At 42.9% G+C, this 25,120-nt stretch overlaps 1 protein-coding gene across 1 annotated transcript in view; it reads right to left on the bottom strand.

The window, feature by feature from the left end:
• LOC106606985 (zinc finger protein 850-like) overlaps positions 1-25,120 on the bottom strand; it is an 898,172-nt gene that overhangs the window by 61,274 nt on the left and 811,778 nt on the right. The window contains exon 3 of the mRNA XM_045711835.1: positions 47-1,208. Within this exon, the coding sequence (XP_045567791.1) occupies positions 47-1,208 (1,162 nt within the window). The remainder of the gene's footprint in view (positions 1-46; positions 1,209-25,120) is intronic.

Here is a 25,120-nt window from a genome sequence, read left to right on the forward strand (position 1 = left end):
TACATTGTGACATTATTTCATTGATATCATGAAACAACTCCTTCATGTATGTATTTTCTGATGTTTGATCAGAGATATTTTACTACAGTATCTCTCCCCACATTGATCACAGCTATAGGGTTTCTCTCCTGTGTGTCTTCTCTGGTGCACTGTCAGATTGCTAGATTGACCAAAACTCTTCCCACATTGACCACAGCTATAAGGTTTCTCTCCTGTGTGTATTCTCTGGTGTAGAGTCAGTTGGCTAGACTGACCAAAACTCTTCCCACATTGACCACAGCTATAAGGTTTCTCTCCTGTGTGTGTTCTCTGATGTAATGTCAGCTGGCTAGACTGACCAAAACTCTTCCCACATTGACCACAGCTATATGGTTTCTCTCCTGTGTGTGTTCTCTGGTGTACAGTCAGAGAGCCAGATGTAGTAAAACTCTTCCCACATTGATCACAGCTATAAGGTTTCTCTCCTGTGTGTGTTCTCTGGTGTAATGTCAGCTGGCTAGACTGACCAAAACTCTTCCCACATTGACCACAGCTATAAGGTTTCTCTCCTGTGTGTATTCTCTGGTGTACAGTCAGAAATCTAGATGTAGTAAAACTCTTCCCACATTGATGACAGCTATAGGGTTTCTCTCCTGTGTGTATTCTCTGGTGCACTGTCAGCTCTCCAGATTGACCAAAACTTTTCCCACATTGACCACAGCTATAAGGTTTCTCTCCTGTGTGTGTTCTCTGGTGTACGGTCAGAGAGCCAGATGTAGTAAAACTCTTCCCACATTGATCACAGCTATAGGGTTTCACTCCTGTGTGTATTCTCTGGTGTACTGTCAGCAGGTCAGATTTAACAAAACTCTTCCCACATTGATCACAGCTATAAGGTTTCTCTCCTGTGTGTCTTCTCTGGTGCACTGTCAGATTGCTAGAGTGACCAAAACTTTTCCCACATTGATCACAGCTATAAGGTTTCTCTCCTGTGTGTATTCTCTGGTGTAAAGTCAGCTGGCTTGATGTAGTAAAACTCTTCCCACATTGATTACAGCTATAAGATTTCTCTCCTGTGTGTATTCTCTGGTGTAAAGTCAGCTGGCTTGATGTAGTAAAACTCTTCCCACATTGATCACAGCTATAAGGTTTCTCTCCTTTGTGTGCTCTCTGGTGTATTTTAAGTTTTACTGAAGACTTGATTTTTTTGCCACAGTCAGAGCAGCAATTAGATTTCTTCCCGGTGGGTCTCTGCTGGTGTTTCTTGAGGTGTTCTGATCTGGAGAGACGTTTTTCTACCTCTTCAGCTTCATGATGTTGTTGAGGCTCCCCAGATGATCCACTATAGGCACTTCTCTCTCCTGTGTGAATGACAACGTCAGATGGTTAAATTCCCACAACAGCAAAAATCCACTGTTTATTTGAGGTAAAGGGTGATGCCCAGAGTGTACCCATGAAGTTGTACAACAATTGACGTCTGTTAAATTTGAAAATCAACACAGTCAAGATAGCAACAATTGTCAGATTTCGTCTTGTTTTCACCTTAGTAGTAACATCGATGATTGTAGGCTAGAAATAAGTTATTCATGTTGTTGAAACCCTAAGTAGTGTGCCAGACGACTTTTGGTCTCCAATATAGGCCCCTTTCTGTGTTTGCTAAAATTGCGGCACGAGGGCAAAGCACACACAATTTGGTTGCAGAAACTCCTCCCTGCTAATGAGGAAACCACTAGTTATGGATGTAGTATATCTGGTAATGAGGAAACCACTAGTTATGGATGTAGTATATCTGTTAATGAGGAAACCACTAGTTATGGATGTAGTATATCTGCTAATGAGGAAACCACTAGTTATGGATGTAGTATATCTGGTAATGAGGAAACCACTAGTTATGGATGTAGTATATCTGGTAATGAGGAAACCACTAGTTATGGATGTAGTATATCTGAAATGGTGAGCAAAGATTTTAGTTTTTCACAATGTATTCTGAATGTGAATGGGGGAAAACTCAGGGGAGTAACCTCCATTTCCAGGTTGCTAATGAGTGCATTTCACACTACTTTGGATTATAATTGTAAGGCTCGTTTGAATGTCCTGCTTAATATAATGATTGTGTCATCATCGCAAATCAACCGCTTTGTACTTAAAAAACACTTCAACCAGTAAAATGCTCTTTGGCTTTTCCATCAGCCTGACAATGAGGGTTTGTACACTGTTTGCCAAATTGGCCCATAACTTCACCTAACAATAACATAGGTCTATGTAATGAACGAAGAAGCACTTTGGTTGTTGTTGCATGACATACATAGTGTACTCTAGGACCCATAACAATAACATAGACCTACTGTAGGACCCATAACAATAACATAGACCCATAACAATAACATTGTCCTACTGTTGGACCCATAACTTCACCTAACAATAACATAGACCTACTGTAGGACCCATAACAATAACATAGTCCTACTGTTGGACCCATAACTTCACCTAACAATAACATAGACCTACTGTAGGACCCATAACTTCACCTAACAATAACATAGACCTACTGTAGGACCCATAACTTCACCTAACAACAACATAGACCTACTGTAGGACCCATAACTTCACCTAACAATAACATAGACCTACTGTAGGACCCATAACTTCACCTAACAACAAATATAGGAAAATAGCTCTGTGTGTTGTACAATAGCCTATCCTCAAGGAACAGTTCTCTACACATTATGAGCAAAGTATCTCTGTGTGCAAACAGACTAATGAGACCCTACTGCAAATCAAGTAGACAATAACATTATAAACATCAATTTGTTAGGGATGTTGGATCCAACGTGGAGCACGGCATAACTGTCTTTACCAGAGTAATGAATGAAGAAGCACTTTGGTTGTTGTTGCATGTCGTGATGTTTGTCATGTGACTGTCATTCAGAAAATGATTTCCTGGATCAGCTGATGATAGTTGAACATGTGACTGTAACTAAACAGCTACAGTATTAAGTATTATGTGTAATTATTGAAGAACCACATTAATGACAGTATCCATTTGGGTGTTGTCAATAAAGTTAAGGTGACTCTAGGTTAGAACCATTGGATGTAGCAAACTGAAATGATTTAGGATTTCTGTGCCCATGAAAACTGTTTTCCCAGCGTAATATAAGGAAACACTAAATGTTACGTAGGTAGAGTGCATTTCAGAGATCTGAATACAAACAACTGTACTAACAGGACAATAACCTAAACCACAAGGCCAAATCTACACTGGAGGAGCTTACCAAGATGACATTGAATGTTCCTGAGTGGCCTAGTTACAGTTGGGACTTAAATCATCTTGAAAGTCTATGGAAAGACTAGAAAATGGCTTTCTAGCAATGATCAACAACCAACTTGACAGAACAGGAAGGATGTTTAAAAGAATAATGAATATTCACATGAAGATCAGTCGCCTATTGGATGACATCACGACTTCCTATCAAGCCAACTCCTTGAAGGCCTTACTTTGACATCACTCCTTCTAGTTTGCAGTTCTCAACAAAAAAAACTATTTTGCTCAAAACATTTATTTGTTTCCCTTCAGTGTGTTTATACTTTACTGTATTTATATATCACTTTTCAACAGGAAAAGTTTTTATAAAATCACTGGAGGACGTCATGAACAATTCATACAGTACAATAACATATTCAAGTGTAGAATGTCCTTTAAAAATCACACATTAGTTCAACAACTGCAGAGTTTGTGTCCCTGTTTTATAAGATAGTGCTCACTGTATTTACTGGTGTTAATCAGATCAATGTCCCTGTTTTATAAGATAGTACTCACTGTATTTACTGGTGTTAATCAGATCAATGTCCCTGTTTTATAAGATAGTACTCACTGTATTTACTGGTGTTAATCAGATCAATGTCCCTATTTTATAAGATAGTACTCACTGTATTTACTGGTGTTAATCAGATCAATGTCCCTATTTTATAAGATAGTACTCACTGTATTTACTGGTGTTAAACAGATCAATGTCCCTGTTTTATTAGATAGTACTCACTGTATTTACTGGTGTTAATCAGATCAATGTCCCTGTTTTATAAGATAGTACTCACTATATTTACTGGTGTTAATCAGATCAATGTCCCTGTTTTATAAGATAGTACTCACTATATTTACTGGTGTTAATCAGATCAATGCCCCTGTTTTATTAGATAGTACTCACTGTATGTACTGCTGTTAATCAGATCAATGTCCCTGTTTTATTAGATAGTACTCACTGTATTTACTGGTGTTAAACAGATCAATGTCCCTGTTTTATTAGATAGTACTCACTGTATTTACTGGTGTTAATCAGTTCTCCAGTCTTCTCTTCTTCGTCCTCCTCTAATGTGACAGTAATCTCTCCCTCTTCATCCTTCATTCCAAAAACGTCTTCATCTTCTTTCAAGTCATCCTCCACTCCAGAAACTGCATCTTCCCCCTTTTCTTTCACTGTAACATCCTCCTCCTCTTTCACTGAAACGTCTTTCTCTTCTTCTTTCACGGTAACAGCCTCACCCTCTACTTGTTTTTGTATTGTAACAGCCTCCTCTTCCTCCTCCTCTTTTACAAGACAGCAGACCTCTTCTTTAGCAGGAGGAGAGTAACTTAGTGAGCTCATGGTCGGGGATAATAGCTAGTTAGCATTAGCGACTAGACAATTGCTAACTTAACCAGCCAGCTAGTTGACTTACAACGTAAATATTACACCAAATGGGATAGCTAGTTGTTTCCAAACAAGTATGTTTAAATCATAGTGGCAAATAAACCACGAAATTGTCTAAAGAACTTGATTGTTCCGACTTTGTCGGCTAGCGAGCTACCGAGGTGGCTGCAGTTGTTGAAGAAGCGTTCCGTCCACTAGATTATACGTCACACTAGAAACATCGGCTGAAAGACACATATCGCCAACTGCTGTCTGGAGGGAGGAAACGCAGTGGAGGAGGGAAAACTATTTTTATTCTTCAATGAATTATAATATTATAAAGCAGTTTAGGGAAACGTTTTTTTCCTCTCCATTAAATAAGAATATTATATCAACACGTACAAAGAGCAACAAGTGTTGCTTGATTAGTTCAGATTTTTTTATGAGAATTTAAAACAAACTCTACATCTACTCCACATCTGTATTTCTGATTCAGTCAAATAACTAGATATCAAAATAAGCACCTAGTTATTGATACCCTTGATAAAGATGAGCAAAAATTACTGTATAAAATAAATAAATCAACTTTTCCCACTACCAGGATATTTTAGCCCAAAACCTGGTTACCTCTCTTCTAGGAGGCTGAAACTTGGCCATAAGTGGATCTTCCAGCAAGACACATCAACATCCACAAAGAAATGGTTAATTGGGCACAAAAATCTAATTTTTCAATGGCCATCTCAGTCTTCGGACTTGAACTCCATTGAAAACCTGTGGTTTGAATTGAACAGGGCAGTCCATAAGCACAGACAAAATAAATCAAGGACCTGGAGAGATTATGTATGGAGGAATGGTCTAAGGTCCCACCCAATGTGTTCTCTAATCTCATAAAACAGTTGAGTGTCGTTATCCTCCCGAGGGGAGGTTGCTGGAGTATTGAAAACATGGTTGGCAATAATTCAGACCCCTACCTTTTGAGAATTACATGTTAAACTAAATCTCTTTCTCTGATCAATTGTATTAGTTTAAGATAATATAATTTCCCTTTTTTTTGTTGGTGTACCAATACATCATGTAGATGTATATAATGAACAGACAAGGTCTATACTGCTCCTACATGGTGTAACAATACATCATGTAGATGTATATAATGAACAGACTAGGTCTATACTGCTCCTACATGGTGTAACAGTACATCATGTAGATGTATATAATGAACAAACTAGGTCTATACTGCTCCTACATGGTGTAGCATCTCTCTCTCTCTCATTCTCTCTCTCATTCTCTCTCTCATTCTCTCTCTCTCATTTTCTCTCTCTCATTTTCTCTCTCTCATTTTCTCTCTCTCATTTTCTCTCTCTGTGCATGCTGGGAGTTTTTTGGAGTTTGAGTGTTTGGTGCGGAGGGCTCTGTCGTAACTAACTTTCTAGACTCTTTTCTTGATCTATTCCTTACATTTTAATTTCTATGCTGTACGGTTAATGCAATATTTGTTTTAGCGGTATCCACAGTTTTTTTTTCAAAGCTAGGGTGGAAGAGGACAGAGTAAGTTTTCTGGGGTTTGCAAGGTGTGGTATGCGCGATGGCTTCTCAGCATAGCGCGGAGGAGACGCTGTCGATAAGGCATGGATTCAGGTGTGTTCCTGAGAATGGAGCTAAGGTGGAGGAGGTTCTGCTCGCGGTCGGCGAACAGGTAGGAGCTGAATTTATACATTCTGCTTCAAGAATGAACAAAGCGGTTGTGGTGTTCATGAAAAGAGAAAATTTGGTTGGTAGGTTAATCGTTAGCCGAATATTTGTAAGGGATGTGTTGGTGCCAGTTTTACCTCTTTCTACCCCTTCGACAAGAGTAGTTGTTGCAAATGTACCTCCGTTTATTACGGACGATCAAATCAGGAAAGAGCTGAGTCGTTTTGGTAAGTTTGCTAGCGGGTTTCGTGTACTGTCGGCAGGTTTTCAGGCAGCTGCTGTTAAGCACGTTGTTTCGTTCCGGAGGCAAGTGTTTATGTTTCTGAACAACAATGAGCAACAGCTAAATGTGCATTTTAAAGTGAGGCATGGGGAGGGGCTCATGCAGGGTTTGCCAGCACAGACAGTCTACGGTGTTTTGAGTGTGGGGATTTGGGGCATAAGAGTTTTGCGTGCCCACATAAAGGCCGTAGACAAAGTGAGGGTACAAGCGCCAGTGGGGGAAATCGAGATCAAAGTGCAGGGGGTAATGAGATGCAGACAGCAGAGGCTGGGCCTAGTCATACCAGGGATGGTGGGATAGCTGAGGCTGGGTCTAGTAAGGCAAGAGATGGTGGGGTAGAGGAGGCTGGGTCTAGTAAGGCTAGAGATGGTGGTGTAGCGGAGGCTGGGTCTAGTAAGGCTAGAGATGGTGGTGTAGTGGAGGCTGGGTCTAGTAAGGCTAGAGATGGTGGTGTAGCGGAGGCTGGGTCTAGTCAGACTAGAGATGGTGGGGTAGTGGAGGCTGGGTCTAGTCAGGCTAGAGATGGTGGGGTAGCGGAGGCTGGGTCTAGACAGGCTAGAGATGGTGGGGTAGTGTAGGCTGAGCCTAGTCAGGCTAGAGATGGTGGGGTAGCTGAGGCTGGGCTTAGCTATGATATGGAAGATGGTGTAAATGATGCTGGGCCTAGTCATGCTATGGATGGTGGTGTAGATGAGGCTGGGTCTAGTCAGGTTATGCTAGTGGATGAGGAGAGTATAGTGGGGAAGTGTAAGAGACTGGGGGGGGGGGGGGGTGCCAAGCGGAAAAGGAAAAAGGGTGTGGTTAAAGGCACAATGGAAACTTTGCCTGTTGCTGTGGGGAATGCCCTGACCAGAGAGGAAGAGCAGGTGGTCAGGGTGGGAGATAGAGATGAGGAGGAAAGTGAGTCTGAGGAAGAGGATGAGGAGATATTTTTTTCAGACTCCTCTTCAATAGGCCCGGAGCTGACAGCAAGTCAAGCAGAGGGGTCTAAGTACACGTTGAGAGAACTGACAAGGTTCCTGAATGAGACCAAGGGGAAAAAAGTTAATCTTGAGGCTTTTTTCCCTGATTCAAGAAAGTTTGTACGATCAGTACAACATGCTGTGAAAAATGAGGGGCATGGTGTCCTCTCACCCAGGAAACGGTTTAGGTTGAGGAAGTGGGTCACAACAGTGTGTAAGGGTTTACCTTCAGACACTGTTTAGATGTATACTTTCTTTCTGACACTGGGGTTTTTGAGCTTTGCTATTGGTCTTTTTTTCTCTGCTGGATTTTCTCCCACTTCTTATGGAGACTCTACGGGTAGGCTCGCTCAATATAAATTGCGCCAGTTATGCGGGATGGAGACTCTACGGGTAGGCTCGCTCAATATAAATTGCGCCAGTTATGCGGGAAAGAGGAGTGTGTTGGGCGAATATGTAAAACAAAAAAAAGTACAGGTGTTGTTTCTGCAGGAGACACATAGTGATGTGTTGAATGAAGTCGATTGGGGGCTCTGGTGGAAAGGGGCAAGTGTGTTGAGCCATGGGACAAATCTTAGTGCAGGAGTGGCAGTCCTTTTTGCACCGGGTCTGTCTGTAAATATTTGCTACTCAAAGGAGGTGTTTAGGGGTAGGCTCCTTGTTGTTAAAGCAGAAATTAACAACATGGGTTTTGTCTTTATAAATGTTTATGCGCCTAACACAGGGAGAGAAAGAGGGGTTCTATTTGGGAGTCTTAGACAGGAACTCTCACAGGTAGTGCCTGAGGAGACACTGGTGGTTGGAGGGGACTGGAACTGCACAATGGATTTTACAAAAGACAGAAATGGGGAAGAGCCTCATTCAGTGTCAGTGGGAGTGGTAAGGGATATTATTAATCAGTTCGATCTAGTGGATGTTTAGAGAACTAAACATCCAAACACAAGACAGTACACATGGGTGAAGGTTTTTGGGGCTAGGGTGAGTGCAGCCCGACTTGATCGGTTTTATATGTCTAGGAATCGGAGCAATAGGCTGTTGGGCGCTACCATTCTCCCGGTGGGGTTTTCCGATCATCACATAACCATGGCTCGGCTGTCTATTTCACCAGGGCCCCGGCAGCCATCCTATTAGAAGTTCAATGTAAAGCTCTTACAAGATGCCACTTTTTGCGCAGGTTTCCAGACCTTCTGGGAAAGGTGGAGGCAGCGAATAGAGGAGTATGAGTCTCTGAGCCAATGGTGGGATGTGGGGAAAGTCCAAATTCGGCTTTTCTGTCAACAGTACACAGCTCTCTCATCCTCAGAGGCTAGGAGAGTATTGGGGGAACTAGAGCATTGTATTAGTGAGATGGAGGGAGAGATGGTGGGGTAGTGGTAGCCTTCCATGTAGCTCAGTTGGTAGAGCATGGTGTTTGCAACACCAGGGTTGTGGGTTCGATTCCCACGGGGGGCCAGCACAGAAAAAAATGTATGAAATTGTTTGAAATGTATGCATTCACTACTGTAAGTCGCTCTGGATAAGAGCGTCTGCTAAATGACTAAAATGTAAATGTAAAATGTAGATGGTGGGGCAAGGCAATGTAAGCCTCCAGGCTAATTTAGCTGAATTACGCAGGGACTTGGGCAGTTTTTTCCAGTTTAAAGCAAAGGGAGCACTTGTAAGAGCTAGATTCTCCATGCTCAAGGAGATGGATGCTCCCAGCTCCTTCTTCTTTGGTTTGGAAAGACAGAGCAGTGAAGCCAAGGGTATGCATTGTCTACGGCTTTCTGATGGGCGGGTGACCTCTGTGGTGGGTGAGATGCGGGACCGGACTGTGGAGTTTTATACTGAATTGTATAGGGCAGAAGTGTGTGATCCTATGTGTGCTCAGGTCTTGTTCGCAGGACTCCCTAAACTCTCTCTGGCACAGAGGGATGAAATGGACGTTCCTCTGTTGTCCCATGAACTGGCAGAGGCCGTAACCCAGATGTCCCCCGGTCGTGCACCGGGGGTTGATGGACTCCCAGTGGAGTTTTATAAAAAATTCTGGGGAATAATTGGACAGGACTTCTTTTGCGTGTTGCGTGAATGCGTCGGGGTAGGAGAGTTGCCGATGAGCTGCCGTCGGGCGGCTCTGACTCTCCTGCCCAAAAAAGGGGACTTGTGTGAACTTAAGAACTGGAGGCCTGTGGCATTGCTCTGTGCAGACTACAAGATATTTGCCAAGGTCCTCTCTAACAGACTGAAGTCCCATTTGGACTCGATAGTACATAGGGACCAAACATATTGTGTACCGGGACGCTCAATCACGGACAACTTGTTCTTAATTAGGGACATGTTGGACTTGTCGAGAGGTTCTAATGTGAACTTTGGACTGGTCTCTTTAGATCAAGAGAAGGCTTTTGATAGAGTGGACCATGAGTATCTGTTTAATGTGATGTTTGGGAAGAGTTTTTTTGACCTGTGTGAAGCTGTTGTATGCTGGGGCGTCATGTATGGTTAAGGTGGGAGGGGGGCTCAGTAGGCCGGTCTGGGTGAGACGGGGGATTAGACAAGGATGCCCTCTATCTGGGCAGTTATACACACTAGCCATTGAGCCTCTTTTAGGACTGCTACGCAGGAGACTGCAGGGAGTGTGCTGGACAGGCATGGATGTGGTGACAGGAATAGCAGTGTCAGCATATGCAGATGATGTTTCTGTGATGGTCAGGGATGGTCGAGATATGCAGGCACTGGAGACCAGTCTGAGGGTGTACGAGGGAGCTTCATCAGCTAAGGTAAACTGGGGCAAGAGCAAAGCTCTCTTATGCGGGGCATGGGGGGATAGGGCTCCTCCTCTTCTTCCAGGGGGTTTGCAGTGGGGTTGTGAAGGGCTTAAAGTTTTGGGGGTGTACCTGGGCTCGGCGAGGTGGGTCAGGAAGAACTGGGAGGGGCTGTCACAGGAAGTGGTGTCAAGACTGGCCAGGTGGAGGTGGCTCCTGACCCAAGTGTCATATAGAGGGAGGGTGCTGATAATAAACAACCTGGTGGCATCTTCCCTGTGGCATAAACTGGCTGTCTTCAACCCCCCCACCGGTCTGCTCGCAGACCTGCAACGCAAGCTGGTGGACTTCTTCTGGTCAGGCCATCACTGGCTGAGGGCGGCAGTGTTGTATATGACCGTCCACGAAGGAGGACAGGGCCTGGTGGAACTGGAGAGCAGGATGGCTGCTTTCCGGCTAAAGGCGGCGCAGAGACTGCTGTACCATACTGATGTTGGCTGGAGGGAACCAGCATGCGCGCTGCTGAGGAGAGCTGGAGATTTAGGGTTGGACCGGCAGCTGTTCCTCATGAAGCTGGAGAGGCTGAGTACAGCAGGTCTCTCAGATTTTTACTCTGCAATGCTGAGGGCCTGGCAGCTGCTAAGGCACACACGAGAAGGGGGTGTGGAGCCTGGGCTGTGGGTATGGGAGGAGCCTATCTTCCACAACCCAGCCATCCCTTTGAGATCGGTCCAGTCGGCCACCCTGCAGAGGCAACTGATGGCAGGGGGTGTAAAAAGGCTGGGTGACCTGAGACTGCTGGGAGAGGAGGGGTGGAAACGCCCGGAAGTCTTAGTACAGCAAACAGGAATAACGTCTCTTAGGCTGCTGGAGAGATTCCTGGAGGAGGTCCAGGAGGCACTGTCTGAGCCGGTAAGGGGGATGTTTGAGCAGCCAAAGGGAGAGGGGCCACCAAGTTTTCCGCCACTGCAGGTGACAGCAGAGACTGGAGACTGGCAAGGGGGTCTGGAGGACTTGTTAGATCTTAACACTCCGAGCCTGGGGGAGTTTGAGGGGGTGGAAGGTAAAGCCCTCTACAACCTCTGTGTTAAGGTTACTGTCGGCGCTAGAAATACCGCAATAATATCTACTAAACACGTGTATGTGACCAATAAAATGTGAAAGGTGCTTTTGGCTGGGGTCAGTTTTTTTATTTTTACCTTTTATTTAACTAGGCAAGTCGGTTAAGAACAAATTCTTCTTTTCAATGACAACCTAGGAACAGTGGGTTAACTGCCTTGTTCAGGGGCAGAACGACAGATTTGTACCTTGTCAGCTCGAGGATTCTATCTTGCAACCTTTCGGTCACTAGTCCAACGCTCTAACCACAAGGCTACTCTGCCGCCCCAAATGACTCTAAAGGATTTGAATATGTAAAGTCCATTTTGATACAAACACTAAACCATGATTTAGATTTATAAAGAACCAGGTGATTGACAAAGTCATAAAAAATTGGAAGAATTGAATAAACCACATTTTGGCTATGATAAAAGATATACCTCTGGGGTCAAAATGATCCATGTCAGAAGTATGGTTCAATGTAAATGTGTAGTGAGTGTAAAGTTTGTTTTAAATTCTCACTCATTAAACACGAATCAATCAACACATGCTTCTCTTTGAGCGACTTAATATAATATTAAACTTTTATGAAATAAATGAAAAAGAAACGTTTGGTTCCTCAACTGCGTTGCCCACTCCAGTCAGCAGATGGCGATGTGCGTCTTTTAGGTTCAGGCAATGCTGCCAGTGTGACGTATAATCTAGTGGACGGGACGCTCCTTCAACAACAACAGCTAGTCAGACACCTCGGTAGCTTTCTAGCAAACATAGCTACAACATTCACGCTCTTTACACTGTTTTGGTGTATATTAGTCGCTGTGTATTATACACACTTCTGTTGTATGTACTTGTTGGCCCATTTAATTATATATTTACGTTGTTTGTCAGCTAGCTGGTTTGCTAAGTTGGCTTAGAACTAAGCTAGTAGCTAATGCTAGCTAGCTAACATCTCCGATCATGAGTTCACTAAGTTACTCTCCTCCTGCTAAAGAAGAGGAGATCTGCTGGACGGAGAAAGAAACTGTCGTGAAAGAGGAGAAGGAAGAGGAGGATGTTACAGTAAAACAAGAAGTAGAGGGTGAGGCTGTTACCGTGAAAGAAGAGAAAGATGTTACAGTGAAAGAAAGACGCGTTCAGAGTGAAAGAGGAGGATGTTACAGTAAAAGAAGAGGAGGAAGAGAAAGAGGATGATGCAGTTTATGTAGTGAAAGAGGAAGAGGGGGAGATGACTGTCACATTGGAGGAAGAAGAGTAGGTTGGAGATCTGTTTAACACCAGTAATTACCGTCTCTGCAGTCGTTGAACCAATATGCAGTAAAGGAGTTCTACACTTTAATGTTGTTCTGTAGGAATGGCTGAAGCTACACTGTAACGTGTAGAACATCAAGAGTGGACCATCAACAAAACGTTAACAATTGATCAAATGCATCCAATGACAATGCCTGAAATACTGTAGTCCTCAATATCTCCTATTAGCTTAGCCCAATATGTTCTCTTAATAACCTGTTGGGGCTTGGGGGCAGTATTTGCACGCCGGATAAAAAACGTACCTGATTTAAACTGGTTACTACTCTTGCCCAGAAATGAGAATATGCATATAGATTTGGATAGAAAACACTCTAAAGTTTCTAAAACTGTTTGAATGGTGTCTGTGAGTATAACAGAACTCATATGGCAGGCCAAAACCTGAGAAGATTCCATACAGGAAGAGCCCTGTCTGACAATTTGTTCTCCTTCTGTGGCATCTCTATCGAAAATACAGCATCTGTGCTGTAACGTGACATTTTCTAAGTCTTCCATTGGCTCTCAGAAGGCGCCAGAAAGTGGAATGACGTCTCTCCAGTCTCTGGGCGAAAAACAGCAGGAGATTTTGTGAGTGGTCAGGCTGAGAACAGTGACACTGGAAATGCGCGTTCATGTGAATTCTCCATGTTTTTCTTTCTCTCTTTGAATGAATACAACGTCGCCCGGTTGGAATATTATCGCTATTTACGAGAAAAATCATATAAAAATTGATTTTAAACAGCATTTGACATGCTTTGAAGTACGGTAATGGAATATTTTGAATTTTTTGGTCACGAAATGCGCTCGCGCGTCACCCTTCGGATACTGACCTGAATGCACAAACAAAACGGAGCTATTTGAATATAAGTATGGATTATTTGGAACCAAAACAACATATGTTGTTGAAGTAGGAGTCCTGCGAGTGCATTCTGACGAAAAACAGCAAAGGTAATCCAATTTTTCTTATAGTAAATCGGAGTTTGGTGAGGGCCAGACTTGGTGGGTGTCAAATTAGCTAGCCGTGATGGCCGGGCTATCTACTCAGAATATTGCAAAATGTGCTTTCGCCGAAAAGCTATTTTAAAATCTGACATCGCGATTGCATAAAGGAGTTCTGTATCTATAATTCTTAAAATAATTTTTGTATTTTGTGAACGTTTATCGTGAGTCATTTAGTAAATTCACCGGAAGTTTCGGTGGGTATGCTAGTTCTGAACATCACATGCTAATGTAAAAATCTGGTTTTTGATATAAATATGAACTTGATTGAACAAAACATGCATGTATTGTATAACATAATGTCCTAGGAGTGTCATCTGATGAAGATCATCAAAGGTTAGTGCTGCATTTAGCTGTGGTTTTGGTTTTTGTGACATATATGCTTGCTTTGAAAATGGCTGTGTGATTATTTTTGGCAGGGTACTCTCCTGACATAATCTAATGTTTTGCTTTCGCTGTAAAGCCTTTTTGAAATCTGACAATGTGGTTAGATTAACGAGAGTCTTGTCTTTAAAATGGTGTAAAATAGTCATATGTTTGAGAAATTGAAGTTATAGCATAGAGGTGGATCAGGGAGTCACCGGCAGCAAGAGCGACATCGTTGGTATATACGGAGTAAAGAGTTGGCCTGAGAATTGAACCCTGTGGTACCCCCATAGAGGTCGGGACAACAGGCCCTCCGATTTGACACATTGAACTCTGTCTGCGAAGTAGTTGGTGAACCAGGTGAGGCAGTCATTTGAGAAACCAAGGCTATTGAGTCTGCCGATAAGAATACAGTGATTGACAGAGTCGAAAGCCTTGGCCAGGTCAATGAAGACGGTTGCACAGTACTGTCTTTTATCGATGGCGGTTATATCGTTTAGTACCTTGAGCGTGGCTGAGGTGCACCCATGACCAGCCCATGACCAGCTCGGAAACCGGATTTCACAGCAGAGAAGGTACGGTGGGATTCGAAATGGTCAGTGATCTGTTCATTAACTTGGCTTTCGAAGACTTTAGAAAGGAAGGACAGGATGGATATAGGTCTGTAACAGTTTGGGTCTAGAGTGTCAACCCCTCTGAAGAGGGGGATGACCGCGGCAGCTGAAGCGGGTCTATAACAGGCGGCAACAGCGAGAGACTTATTTCTGGAGAGAGAAATTTTTTTAATTAGAAGTTTGAACTGTTTGGGCATAGACTTGGAAAGTATGACAGAACTTTGCAAGCTATCTCTGCAGTAGATTGCAACTCCTCCTCCTTTGGCAGGTCTATCTTGACGGAAAATGTTGTAGTTGGGAATGGAAATCTCAGAATTTTTGTTGGCCTTCCTAAGCCAGGATTCAGACACGGCAAGGACATCAGGGTTGGCGGAGTGTGCTAAAGCATTGAGTAAAACAAACTTAGGGAGGAGGCTTCTGATGTTAACATGCATGAAACCAAGGCTTTTTCGATTACATTAGTCAACAAATGAGAGTGCCTGGGGACACGCAGGGCCTGGGTTAGCCTCCACATCACCAGAGGAGGAGTAGGATGAGGGTACGGATAAAGTCTAGCAAAACTGGTCGTCTAGTGCGTTGGGGACAGAGAGTAAAAGGAGCAGATTTCTGGGCGTGGTAGAATAGATTCAGGGCATAATGTGCAGACAGGGGTATGGTGGGGTGCGGGTATAGTGGAGGTGAGCCCAGGCATTGAGTGATGATAAGACAGATTGCATCTCTGAACATGCTGGTTATACTGGGTGAGGTCACCGCATGTGTGGGAGGTGGGACAAAGAAGGTATCTAAGGCATGTACAGTGGGACTAGGGGCTCCGCAGTAAACTAAAACAATGATAACTACCCTAAACAACAGTATACATGGCATATTGACATTTGAGAGAGACATAAAGCGAGGCATAAAGCAATCACAAGTGTTGATTGGGAGAGCTAGCTAAGACAACGGGTAAGACAACAGTTAATCAGCTAAGACAACAACAACAGGTAAAATGGTGATGAATGGGCAGAGAGGGTCGGTTAACAAAACACAGGGCCTGAGTTCAGGCTAGGGCCAACAGATAAACAAAGGTAAACATGGTGGAGTACCGTGATAAGTGAACAGTCCAGCAGGCATCAGCTATGTAGCTAAGTGATCATAGGGTCCAGTGTACAGCAATAGATTGAACAGGGAAGCCGCGAGGTAGTCGTTGCTATGCTAGCAAGCGGGAGACACGGCGTTTACAGTTATTAGAAGCATCTGCTCCGACGTCCGGCAAAGGCCGGTTGAAGGCACAGCGAATGGAATTACGTCTGAGAACCAGTCGCGGTGGTACGGTGGGGCGCCGTATCGATGAAGGGACCGGGCCAGATGGCGAAAGAGGTATTGTAGTTGTGGTAAATTTGTTTGCAAGCCGGGAGATGCGCCTGGCTCAGGGCTAGCTTCGGGGCTGGGTCACTCAGTGGCATCTAGCTAGCTGTGATGATCAGGGGTAATGGTCCAGGGTTTACGGCAGGAATCCAGCGTTGTAGTGGAGAAAAACAGTCCGATGCTTGCAGGTATTATCCAGGCTAAAAAACGTCTGGTGCCTGAGCAGGGGGTAAAGGCCGCTAGTGGTGGCTAACAATGACTAAATAGCTAGTAGCTAATTAGCTAGCTAGCCTCTGATGAAAGTTTTGGCTATAGGGCCTAAACATTTATTTTTTTAAATAGCAGATCCGTGTCACATTGAACATTGAGATTAACATCGGGTTCCCGGAAGGTATATTTCATTTAAAAATGGATAAAGTGATTGAAAAGTAAATCGGAATATATAAAAAAAAAATACAAAAAGAAATCGAGAGGATGACAAACCACTTATGCACTGCTACGCCATCTGGGGGGGAAAAAAACTAGGTAAACTAAGTGTTTGACCAATTGACCAATAACTTCACCTAATAATAACATAGACCTACTGTAGGACCCATAACTTCACCTAACAACATTAGCCTACTGTAGGACCCATATCTTCAACAATAACATAGACCTTCTGTAGGACCCATGACTTCACCTAACAACAACATAGACCTACTGTAGGCCCCATTACTTCACCTAACAACAACATAGACCTACTGTAGCACCCATAACTTCACCTAACAACAACATAGACCTACTGTAGGACCCATAACTTCACCTAACAACAAATATACCCATGTCGTGATGTTTGTCATTTGATTGTCATTCAGAAAATAATTTCCTGGATCAAATCAAATGTATTTGTCACATACACATGGTTAGCAGGTGTTAATGCAAGTGTAGCGAAATGCTTGTGCTTCTAGTTCTGACGATGCAGTAATATCTAACAAGTAATATAACCTAACAACTGACGATAGTTGAACATGTGACTAACTAAATAGCTACAGTATTAATTGTGTGTAATTATTGAAGAACCGCGTTAATGACAGTATCCATTTGGGTGTTCATAAAGTTAAGATGACTAGGTTAGAACCATTGGATTTAGCAAACTCTGAAATGATTTAGGATTTCTGTGCCCATGAAAGCTGTTTTCCCAGCGTAACATAAACAGACACTAAATGTTACAAAGTTCGAGTGCATTTCATAATTAAAAAAACTGTCCGACAGCAAGATCCAGTATTTAAGTTGAAGTTCATCATATGATATGTGTAACGTTATGACTATAACTACTGTTCCCTGAAGGAGGGAAACTAGGTACAACATACTATTAAATCCGCGCCTCACTGGAACCACTGCCATCCACAGGTGATGAGCGCGAGGCTCGGATCACTGGAGCGGGAAACTGAAGGCCTAGAATATTTTATACTATGTTGCAAGCTTGCTATCTCGAGTTTTGGACAGACCCAGTTGATAGTTGATACAATGTTTCAAGTTCGTTGCAGACAGGCCATGTGCAGTCAATGTGATTTAGATTATATTTATTTTTATCAGGATATTTTCTCCCCGCAGGGGGCAATGTTTACATTTTGGGGCTTTATGTAGGTTATTTAAAAAACTTAGCAATGGCAATAAAAATGTTTATTTATCATTTTCATTTAAATAGAATGTAGATTAACCACAGAGAACGGTGTTGATACAAAGACTATTATAATTATTATTACTAATATAAATTAAATGAAACTGTTCCAGTAAAATGTGAATATGAAAATCCTAACTGGCTCCAGATCAGTAGAAATGGTCAGATAAATTGGCACCAAATGGAAAACGGTTGCTGACTGCTGGTGTAGCCTATTACCAGAAACTATAGGAGCATAACGACTGCTGGTGTAGCCTATTACCAGAAACTATAGGAGCATAACGACTGCTGGTGTAGCCTATTACCAGAAACTATAGGAGCATAACATCAGAATTTACGAAGGCCAGCAGCAGCGGGAGGAGGAAGAGGTTTTTTCTGATAGTAAGGCTATCTTGATCTCTAGCTCCCTCGAGTCATTTGTGTGTCTTAATTATTTAATCAAACGGGTGGTTAAAGCATCAGACCAGTTCAGTACATATAGTTGATTTTATTAAAACACATGGGGTGTGTCTATATATAGAAAAATACACATTATAAAATTTCTACCAATCGGTTGAAGCATGGTGGTGGAGGAATCATGCTGTGGGGATGTTTTTCAGCAGCAGGGACTGGGAGACTAGTCAGGATCGAGGGAAATATTAACTTCTCAGGGCTACGTGGGACGCTACCGTCCCACCCACGGTTCACACTATTCAACAGCCAGTGAAAAATCAGAGCGCCAAATTCAAAATGTCATCATTAAAAGTTCTCAAACATACGACTATTTTACACCATTTTAAAGATACACTTCTCCTTAATGTAACCACGTCCGATTTCAAAAAGGCTTTACGGCGAAAGCATAAAGTTAGATTATGTTAGGACAGTGAAAACACAAGAAAAACCACACAGCCATTTTCCAAGCAGGAGAGGAGTCACAAAAACCATAAATTTAGCTAAAATTAAGCACTAACCTTTGACAATCTTCATCAGATGACACTCCTAACGCAATGTTACACAATACATGTATGTTTTGTTCGATAAAGTTCATATTTATATCCAAAAACAGCATTTTACATTGGCGCGGGATGTTCAGAAAATATTTAGCCTCCAATACTGCCGATGAATCAGAACAACAATTTACAAAAATACTCCTCATAAACGTTGATAAAATATTAAACTGTTATTCAAAGAATTTTAGATGAACATCTCCTTTATGCAACCGCTGTGACAGATTTAAAAAAAGCTTCACGGGGAAAGCACACTTTGCAATAATCTGAGTACGGCGCTCAGAAAAAGACATCAAGCAATACAGATACCCGCCATTTTGGAGTCATCTAAAATCATAAATAGCATTATAAATATTCACTTACCTTTGATGATCTTCATCAGAAGGCACTTCCAGGAATCCCAGGTTCACAATAAATGTTGTTTTGTTCGATAAAGTCCATAATTTATGTCCAAATACCTCCTTGTTGTTTGCGCGTTCAGTAAGCTACTCCAAATGTAGGAAGCGCGGCCAAAATGTCACGACGAAAAGTAAAGAAAAGTTCTATTTACGTTCGTTGAAACATGTCAAACATTGTATAGCATCAATCTTTAGGGCCTTTATAACTTAAAACGTCAATAATATTCCAACCGGATGATTCCAATGTCTTGAAAAACGTTATGGAACACGTCCCCTCACGTGAACGCGCGCCACAAAACTCATGTCATTTTCTGAGTCACTAACTTCCAAGTCCTCTTGTTTGCTCTGTGTTCACCGCAAAAGCCTGAAACTAGGTTCTAAAGACTGTTGACATCTAGTGGAAGCCTTAGGAAGTGCAAAATGAACCCTAAGTCACTGTGTGTTAGACAGGCAATGACTTGAAAAGACTACAAGCATCAGATTTCCCACTTCCTGGTTGGATTTTTCTCAGGTTTTTGCCTGCCATATGAGTTCTGTTATACTCACAGACATCATTCAAAGTCATTCATCATTCAGAGTGTTTTCTATCCAAATCTACTAATAATATGCATATCCTACGTTCTGAGCCCGAGTAGCAGGCAGTTTAATTTGGGCACCTCATTCATCCAAACTACTCAATACTGCCCCCGGTCCCAGAAAGGTTAACGGAGCAAAGGTCATGATGAAAACCTGCTCGAGTGCTCAGGACCTCAGACTGGGGCGAAGGTTCACCGTCCAACAGGACAATGACCTTAAGCACACAGCAAAGACAATGCAGGAGTGGCTTCGGGATAAGTCTCTATGTCCTTGAGTGGCCCAGCCAGAGCCCGGACTTGAACCCGATCTAACATCTCTGGAGAAACCTGAAAATAGCTGTGCAGTGACGTTCCCCATCCAACCTGACAGAGCTAGAGAGGATCTGCAGAGGAGAATGGGAGAAACTCCCCAAATGCAGGTGTGCCAATTAAATTAGCTAAATGAAAGGAAAAAAACACATTTTATCAACAATTTAGAATAAGGCTTTAACGTAACAAAACGTGTAAAAAGTCAAGGGGTCTGAATACTTTCCGAATGCACTGTATACAGCAACACCTCCCCCAATGGCATTCCTGTCTTTTCTGTAGATGTTATATCCCTGTATTGCTACTGCTGTATCAAAGGAATTATCTCAGAGATGAAGAGTACAGTGCATTCCAAATTAAATAGGCAGGCAAGTAAACGTTTTCAAATAAAAAATATTCCAGAAAATGTCAGTGTATATAATGCCCGTCCAAGAGACTGTCGACCAATCGCATTTCACATTGTGATCCTTTGACACACAGTTCCTAAGCTAATTGTCACAAAATCCCTTTTAAAAGCCCGGGGGAACACAAGTAAGCTTCATTCACCAGAAGTTATGCATGCTAGCCAACGTTAGTCAGCAGGCTCTTTAGCTAGGCTAGGTAGGGCTGGGCGACATGGACAACATTTTCACAATATTTTTTTATTCAAAAAGTTGGTGAAGCAGCAACTGTACTGGAATGCGAACAATATAGATGCTACTTCGAGAACACAAACTCTCATCTTTCACAGCAAAGAGCAAGGGAGTCCAGGGGATGACTGGAGGAGCAATGGAGGAAGCATTCAAATCAAATCAAATCAAATTTATTTTTATATAGCCCTTCGTACATCAGCTGATATTCTCAAAGTGCTGTACAGAAACCCAGCCTAAAACCCCAAACAGCAAGCAAAGCATGTGAAAGAAGCACGGTGGCTAGGAAAAACTCCCTAGGAAAAACTCCCTAGAAAGGCCAAAAACCTAGGAAGAAACCTAGAGAGGAACCAGGCTATGAGGGGTGGCCAGTCCTCTTCTGGCTGTGCAGGGTGGATATTATAACAGAACATGGTCAAAATGTTAAAATGTTAAAATGTTCATAAATGACCAGCATGGTCAAATAATAATAATCATAGTAGTTGTCGAGGGTGCAACAAGCACGTCCGGTGAACAGGTCAGGCTTCCATAGCCGCAGGCAGAACAGTTGAAACTGGAGCAGCAGCACGGCCAGGTGGACTGGGGACAGCAAGGAGTCATCATACCAGGTAGTCCTGAGGCATGGTCCTAGGGCTCAGGTCCTCCGAGAGAAAGACAGAAAGAGAGAATTAGAGAGAGCATATTTAAATACACACAGGACACCGGATAAGACAAGAGAAATACTCCAGATGTAACAGACTGACCCTAGCCCCCCGACACATAAACTACTGCAGCATAAATACTGGAGGCTGAGACAGGAGGGATCAGAAGACACTGTGGCCCCATCCGATGATACCCCGGACAGGGCCAAACAGGCAGGATATAACCCCACCCACTTTGCCAAAGCACAGCCCCCACACCACTAGAGGGATGTCTCCAACCACCAACTTACCGTCCTAAGACAAGGCCGAGTATAGCCCACAACGATCTCCGCCATGGCACAACCCAAGGGGGGGGCACCAACCCAGACAGGAAGACCACGTCAGTGACTCAACCCACTCAAGTGACGCACCCCTCCCACGGACGGCATGGAAGAACACCAGTAGGCCAGTGACTCAGCCTCTGTAAAAGGGTTAGAGGCAGAGAATCCCAGTGGAAAGAGGGGAACCGGCAAGGCAGAGACAGCAAGGGCGGTTCGTTGCTCCAGCCTTTCCGTTCACCTTCACACTCCTGGGCCAGACTATACTTAATCATAGGACCTACTGAAGAGATAAGTCTTCAGTAAAGACTTAAAGGTTGAGACTGAGTCTGCGTCTCTCACATTGGTAGGCAGACCATTCCATAAAAATGGAGCTCTATAGGAGAAAGCCCTACCTCCAGCCGTTTGCTTAGAAATTCTAGGGACAATTAGGAGGCCTGCGTCTTGTGACCGTAGCGTACGTGTAGGTTTGTACGGCAGCATTGTGGGATTCTCTTGGCACGAGTACAGTTGTTGAGACTGAGTGGACGATGGTGAAGAACAGTGACTCTGTACAGTTGTTGAGACTGAGTGGACGATGGTAAAGAACATTGACTCTGTACAGTTGTTGAGACTGAGTGGACGATGGTAAAGAACATTGACTCTGTACAGTTGTTGAGACTGAGTGGACGATGGTGAAGAACAGTGACTCTGTACAGTTGTTGAGACTGAGTGGACGATGGTAAAGAACATTGACTCTGTACAGTTGTTGAGACTGAGTGGACGATGGTAAAGAACAGTGGCGTGAAAAGGGCTAAAGTTGGTAATGAACAGCAGTTTATGGTTGGAGTGGGAATCATCAGCAAGGATGTTTTTTATGGTGAGCTGTTAGCGGTCTCAAAGATGGTGAAGGATGAATTGGGTAAAGTGACCCGTTAACTGTCTCAAAGATGGTGAAGGATGAATTGGGTAAAGTGGAATCGGTTTGCGTGACCAGGAGCGGTTTGATGCTGATTTCGTGTGTCAACAGCACAAAAGGAGAAAGCTCTGTGACTCAACAAGATGTGGACGTACGATGTGGAAGGCTATGACTTTCAGAGTAGGGCACCGGTTAAAAGTGTCATCTCTGGTGTTGCGTTGGACATAGAGGCTGGGTGGTTTAGGGATAACATTCCAGGTAGACGCACGTCCATTAAATTGAATGATAGACGGAAGGTTTTACTGTCGTTTGGTGAACTGGTTCTTCCATTATGTATAACCTGGGTATGTGAGATATGCGGTGAGACCCTATGTACAGAAGCCGCTGCGGTGTTACAATTGTAAAAGTTTGGATACGTGGCAAGTGTTTGTCTAAGGAATAAATATGTCGTAGTTGAAGAGTCAGATGAAGCATGTTGTTGTAATTGTGATGGGAATCACGTTCCCAAGTTCCTGGAGTGCCCTGTACGGATGAAGGATGTCACAGTAGCTAGGATCAGGCCCATCCAGCAGGTGTCCTATGTGCAGGCAGTGAAAATAGCTGAAGGAGTGAGTAGAGAGAAGGTAGTGGATGTCCCACAGTCTGCAGTGAAGCCATGCAGGAGAAGGATCCCAACACACTAATAGCGAAGAAGGTGGACTTTGTTGTGTTTATAGAGCAAGAGATAAATTGCACTAGTTAAACTAATAAAAAATCTGAAGAAGCCTGACATTGTGAAGGCGGCAAATAGATTTCTAGATCTCCAGAATACTGAATGAAGAGGTTCCCCCCTCCCAGATTCCTGAAAAAAAAATGTTTTGGGGTACATCACATTTAACAAACCAAACATTGAAATACCCTTATAGAAGGTAAAGTAAAAACCCAAACCGGTCCGTGCATCAATACTGGTATATAGTAAAATACGGTATACCGCCCAGCCCCAAAGCTAGGTTGAGCGTGGGCAGACATCGTACACATCACACTCAGGCAGACAAGACGTTTGATCCGACCAAAGACCCAATCCATCTCCCTGTCCCGCAACTGACTTAGCCGAGGTACGGGCACCCAGGAGAGGAAGTCACTAGCTGACAAACAACGTAAATATATAATTAAATGGACCAACAAGTACATACGACAGAAGTGTGCTTAATACACAGCGACTTATATACACCAAAACAGTGTAAAGAGCGTGAATGTTGTAGCTATGTTTGCTAAAAAGCTACCGAGGTGTCTGACTAGCTGTTGTTGTTGAAGGAGCGTTCCGTCCACTAGATTCTACGTCACACTGGCAGCATCGCCTGAACCTAAAAGACGCACATCGCCATCTGCTGACTGGAGGGGGCAACGCAGTTGAGGAACCAAACGTTTATTTTTCATTTATTTCATAAAAGGTTAATATTATATTAAGTCGTTCAAAGAGAAGCATGTGTTGATGGATTCGTTTTTAATGAGTGAGAATTTAAAACAAACTTTACACCCACTACATATTTGCATTGAACCATACTTCTGACATGGATCATTTTGACCCCAGAGGCATATCTTTTATCATAGCCAAAATGTGGTTTATTCAATTCTTCAAATTTTTCATGACCTTGTCAATCAACTTGTTCTTAATAAATCTAAATCATTGTTTAGTGTTTCTGTATCAATATGGACTTTTAACAAATTCAAATCCTTTGGAGTCATTTTGACCCCAGCCAAAAGCATCTTTGATAAATAGGACGTCTATTTCAAATCAAAATCAAATCACATTTTATTGGTCACGTACACGTGTTTAGCAGATGTTATTGCGAGTGTAGTGAAATGCTTGTGTTTCTAGCTCCGACAGTGCAGTAATATCTAACAATTTCACAACATATACCCAATACACACAAATCTAAGTATTTGAATCTAGGTTTCTCTGTAGACATGATCCATCCCACCAGAGGGTGGAGGGGCACCTGTATCAGTGGTTTTGACCAGATAGACACCTGCAGACACAGTATAGTGCCTCCCATGTACTCTCCTAAGATTGGACTTTTCTATACCACGTATCACATGACTTTGTACAAAACTGCCAATGGTAGAAAACTCTGCCAGCGGTAGAAAGTCTACCAGGGGTATACAGTGCATTCGTCATGTATTCAGACCCCTTCACTTTTTCCACATTTTGTTACATTGCAGCCTTATTCTAAAATGGAAGATTTTTTCCCACATCAATCTACACACAATACCTCATAATGACATCACAATACCCTATAATGACAAACCAAAAACGTTTTTTTTTTTTTTTTTACATTGTTGCACATTTATTAACTTAAGTATTCAGACCCTTTGTTATTAGACTCAAAAATTGAGCTCAGATGCATCCTGATTCCATTGATCATCCTTGAGATGTTTCTACAACTTGATTGGAGTGATTGGTAAAATCAATTGATTGGACATGATTTGGAAAGGCACACACCTGTCTATATAAAGTCCCACAGGTAACCAAGCCACGAGGTCAAAGGAATTGACCGTAGAGCTCTGAGACAGGATTGTGTCGAGGCACAGATCTGGGGAAGGGAACCAAAACATTTCTGCTGCATTGAAGGTCCCTAAGAACACAGTGGCCTCCATCATACTTAATGGAAGAAATGTATTATTATTTTCATTTGTAGTCTGAATCT

The sequence above is a fragment of the Salmo salar genome, chromosome ssa02 (genome assembly GCF_905237065.1).
Source record: "Salmo salar chromosome ssa02, Ssal_v3.1, whole genome shotgun sequence".
In the NCBI taxonomy this organism is placed as follows: domain Eukaryota; kingdom Metazoa; phylum Chordata; class Actinopteri; order Salmoniformes; family Salmonidae; genus Salmo; species Salmo salar.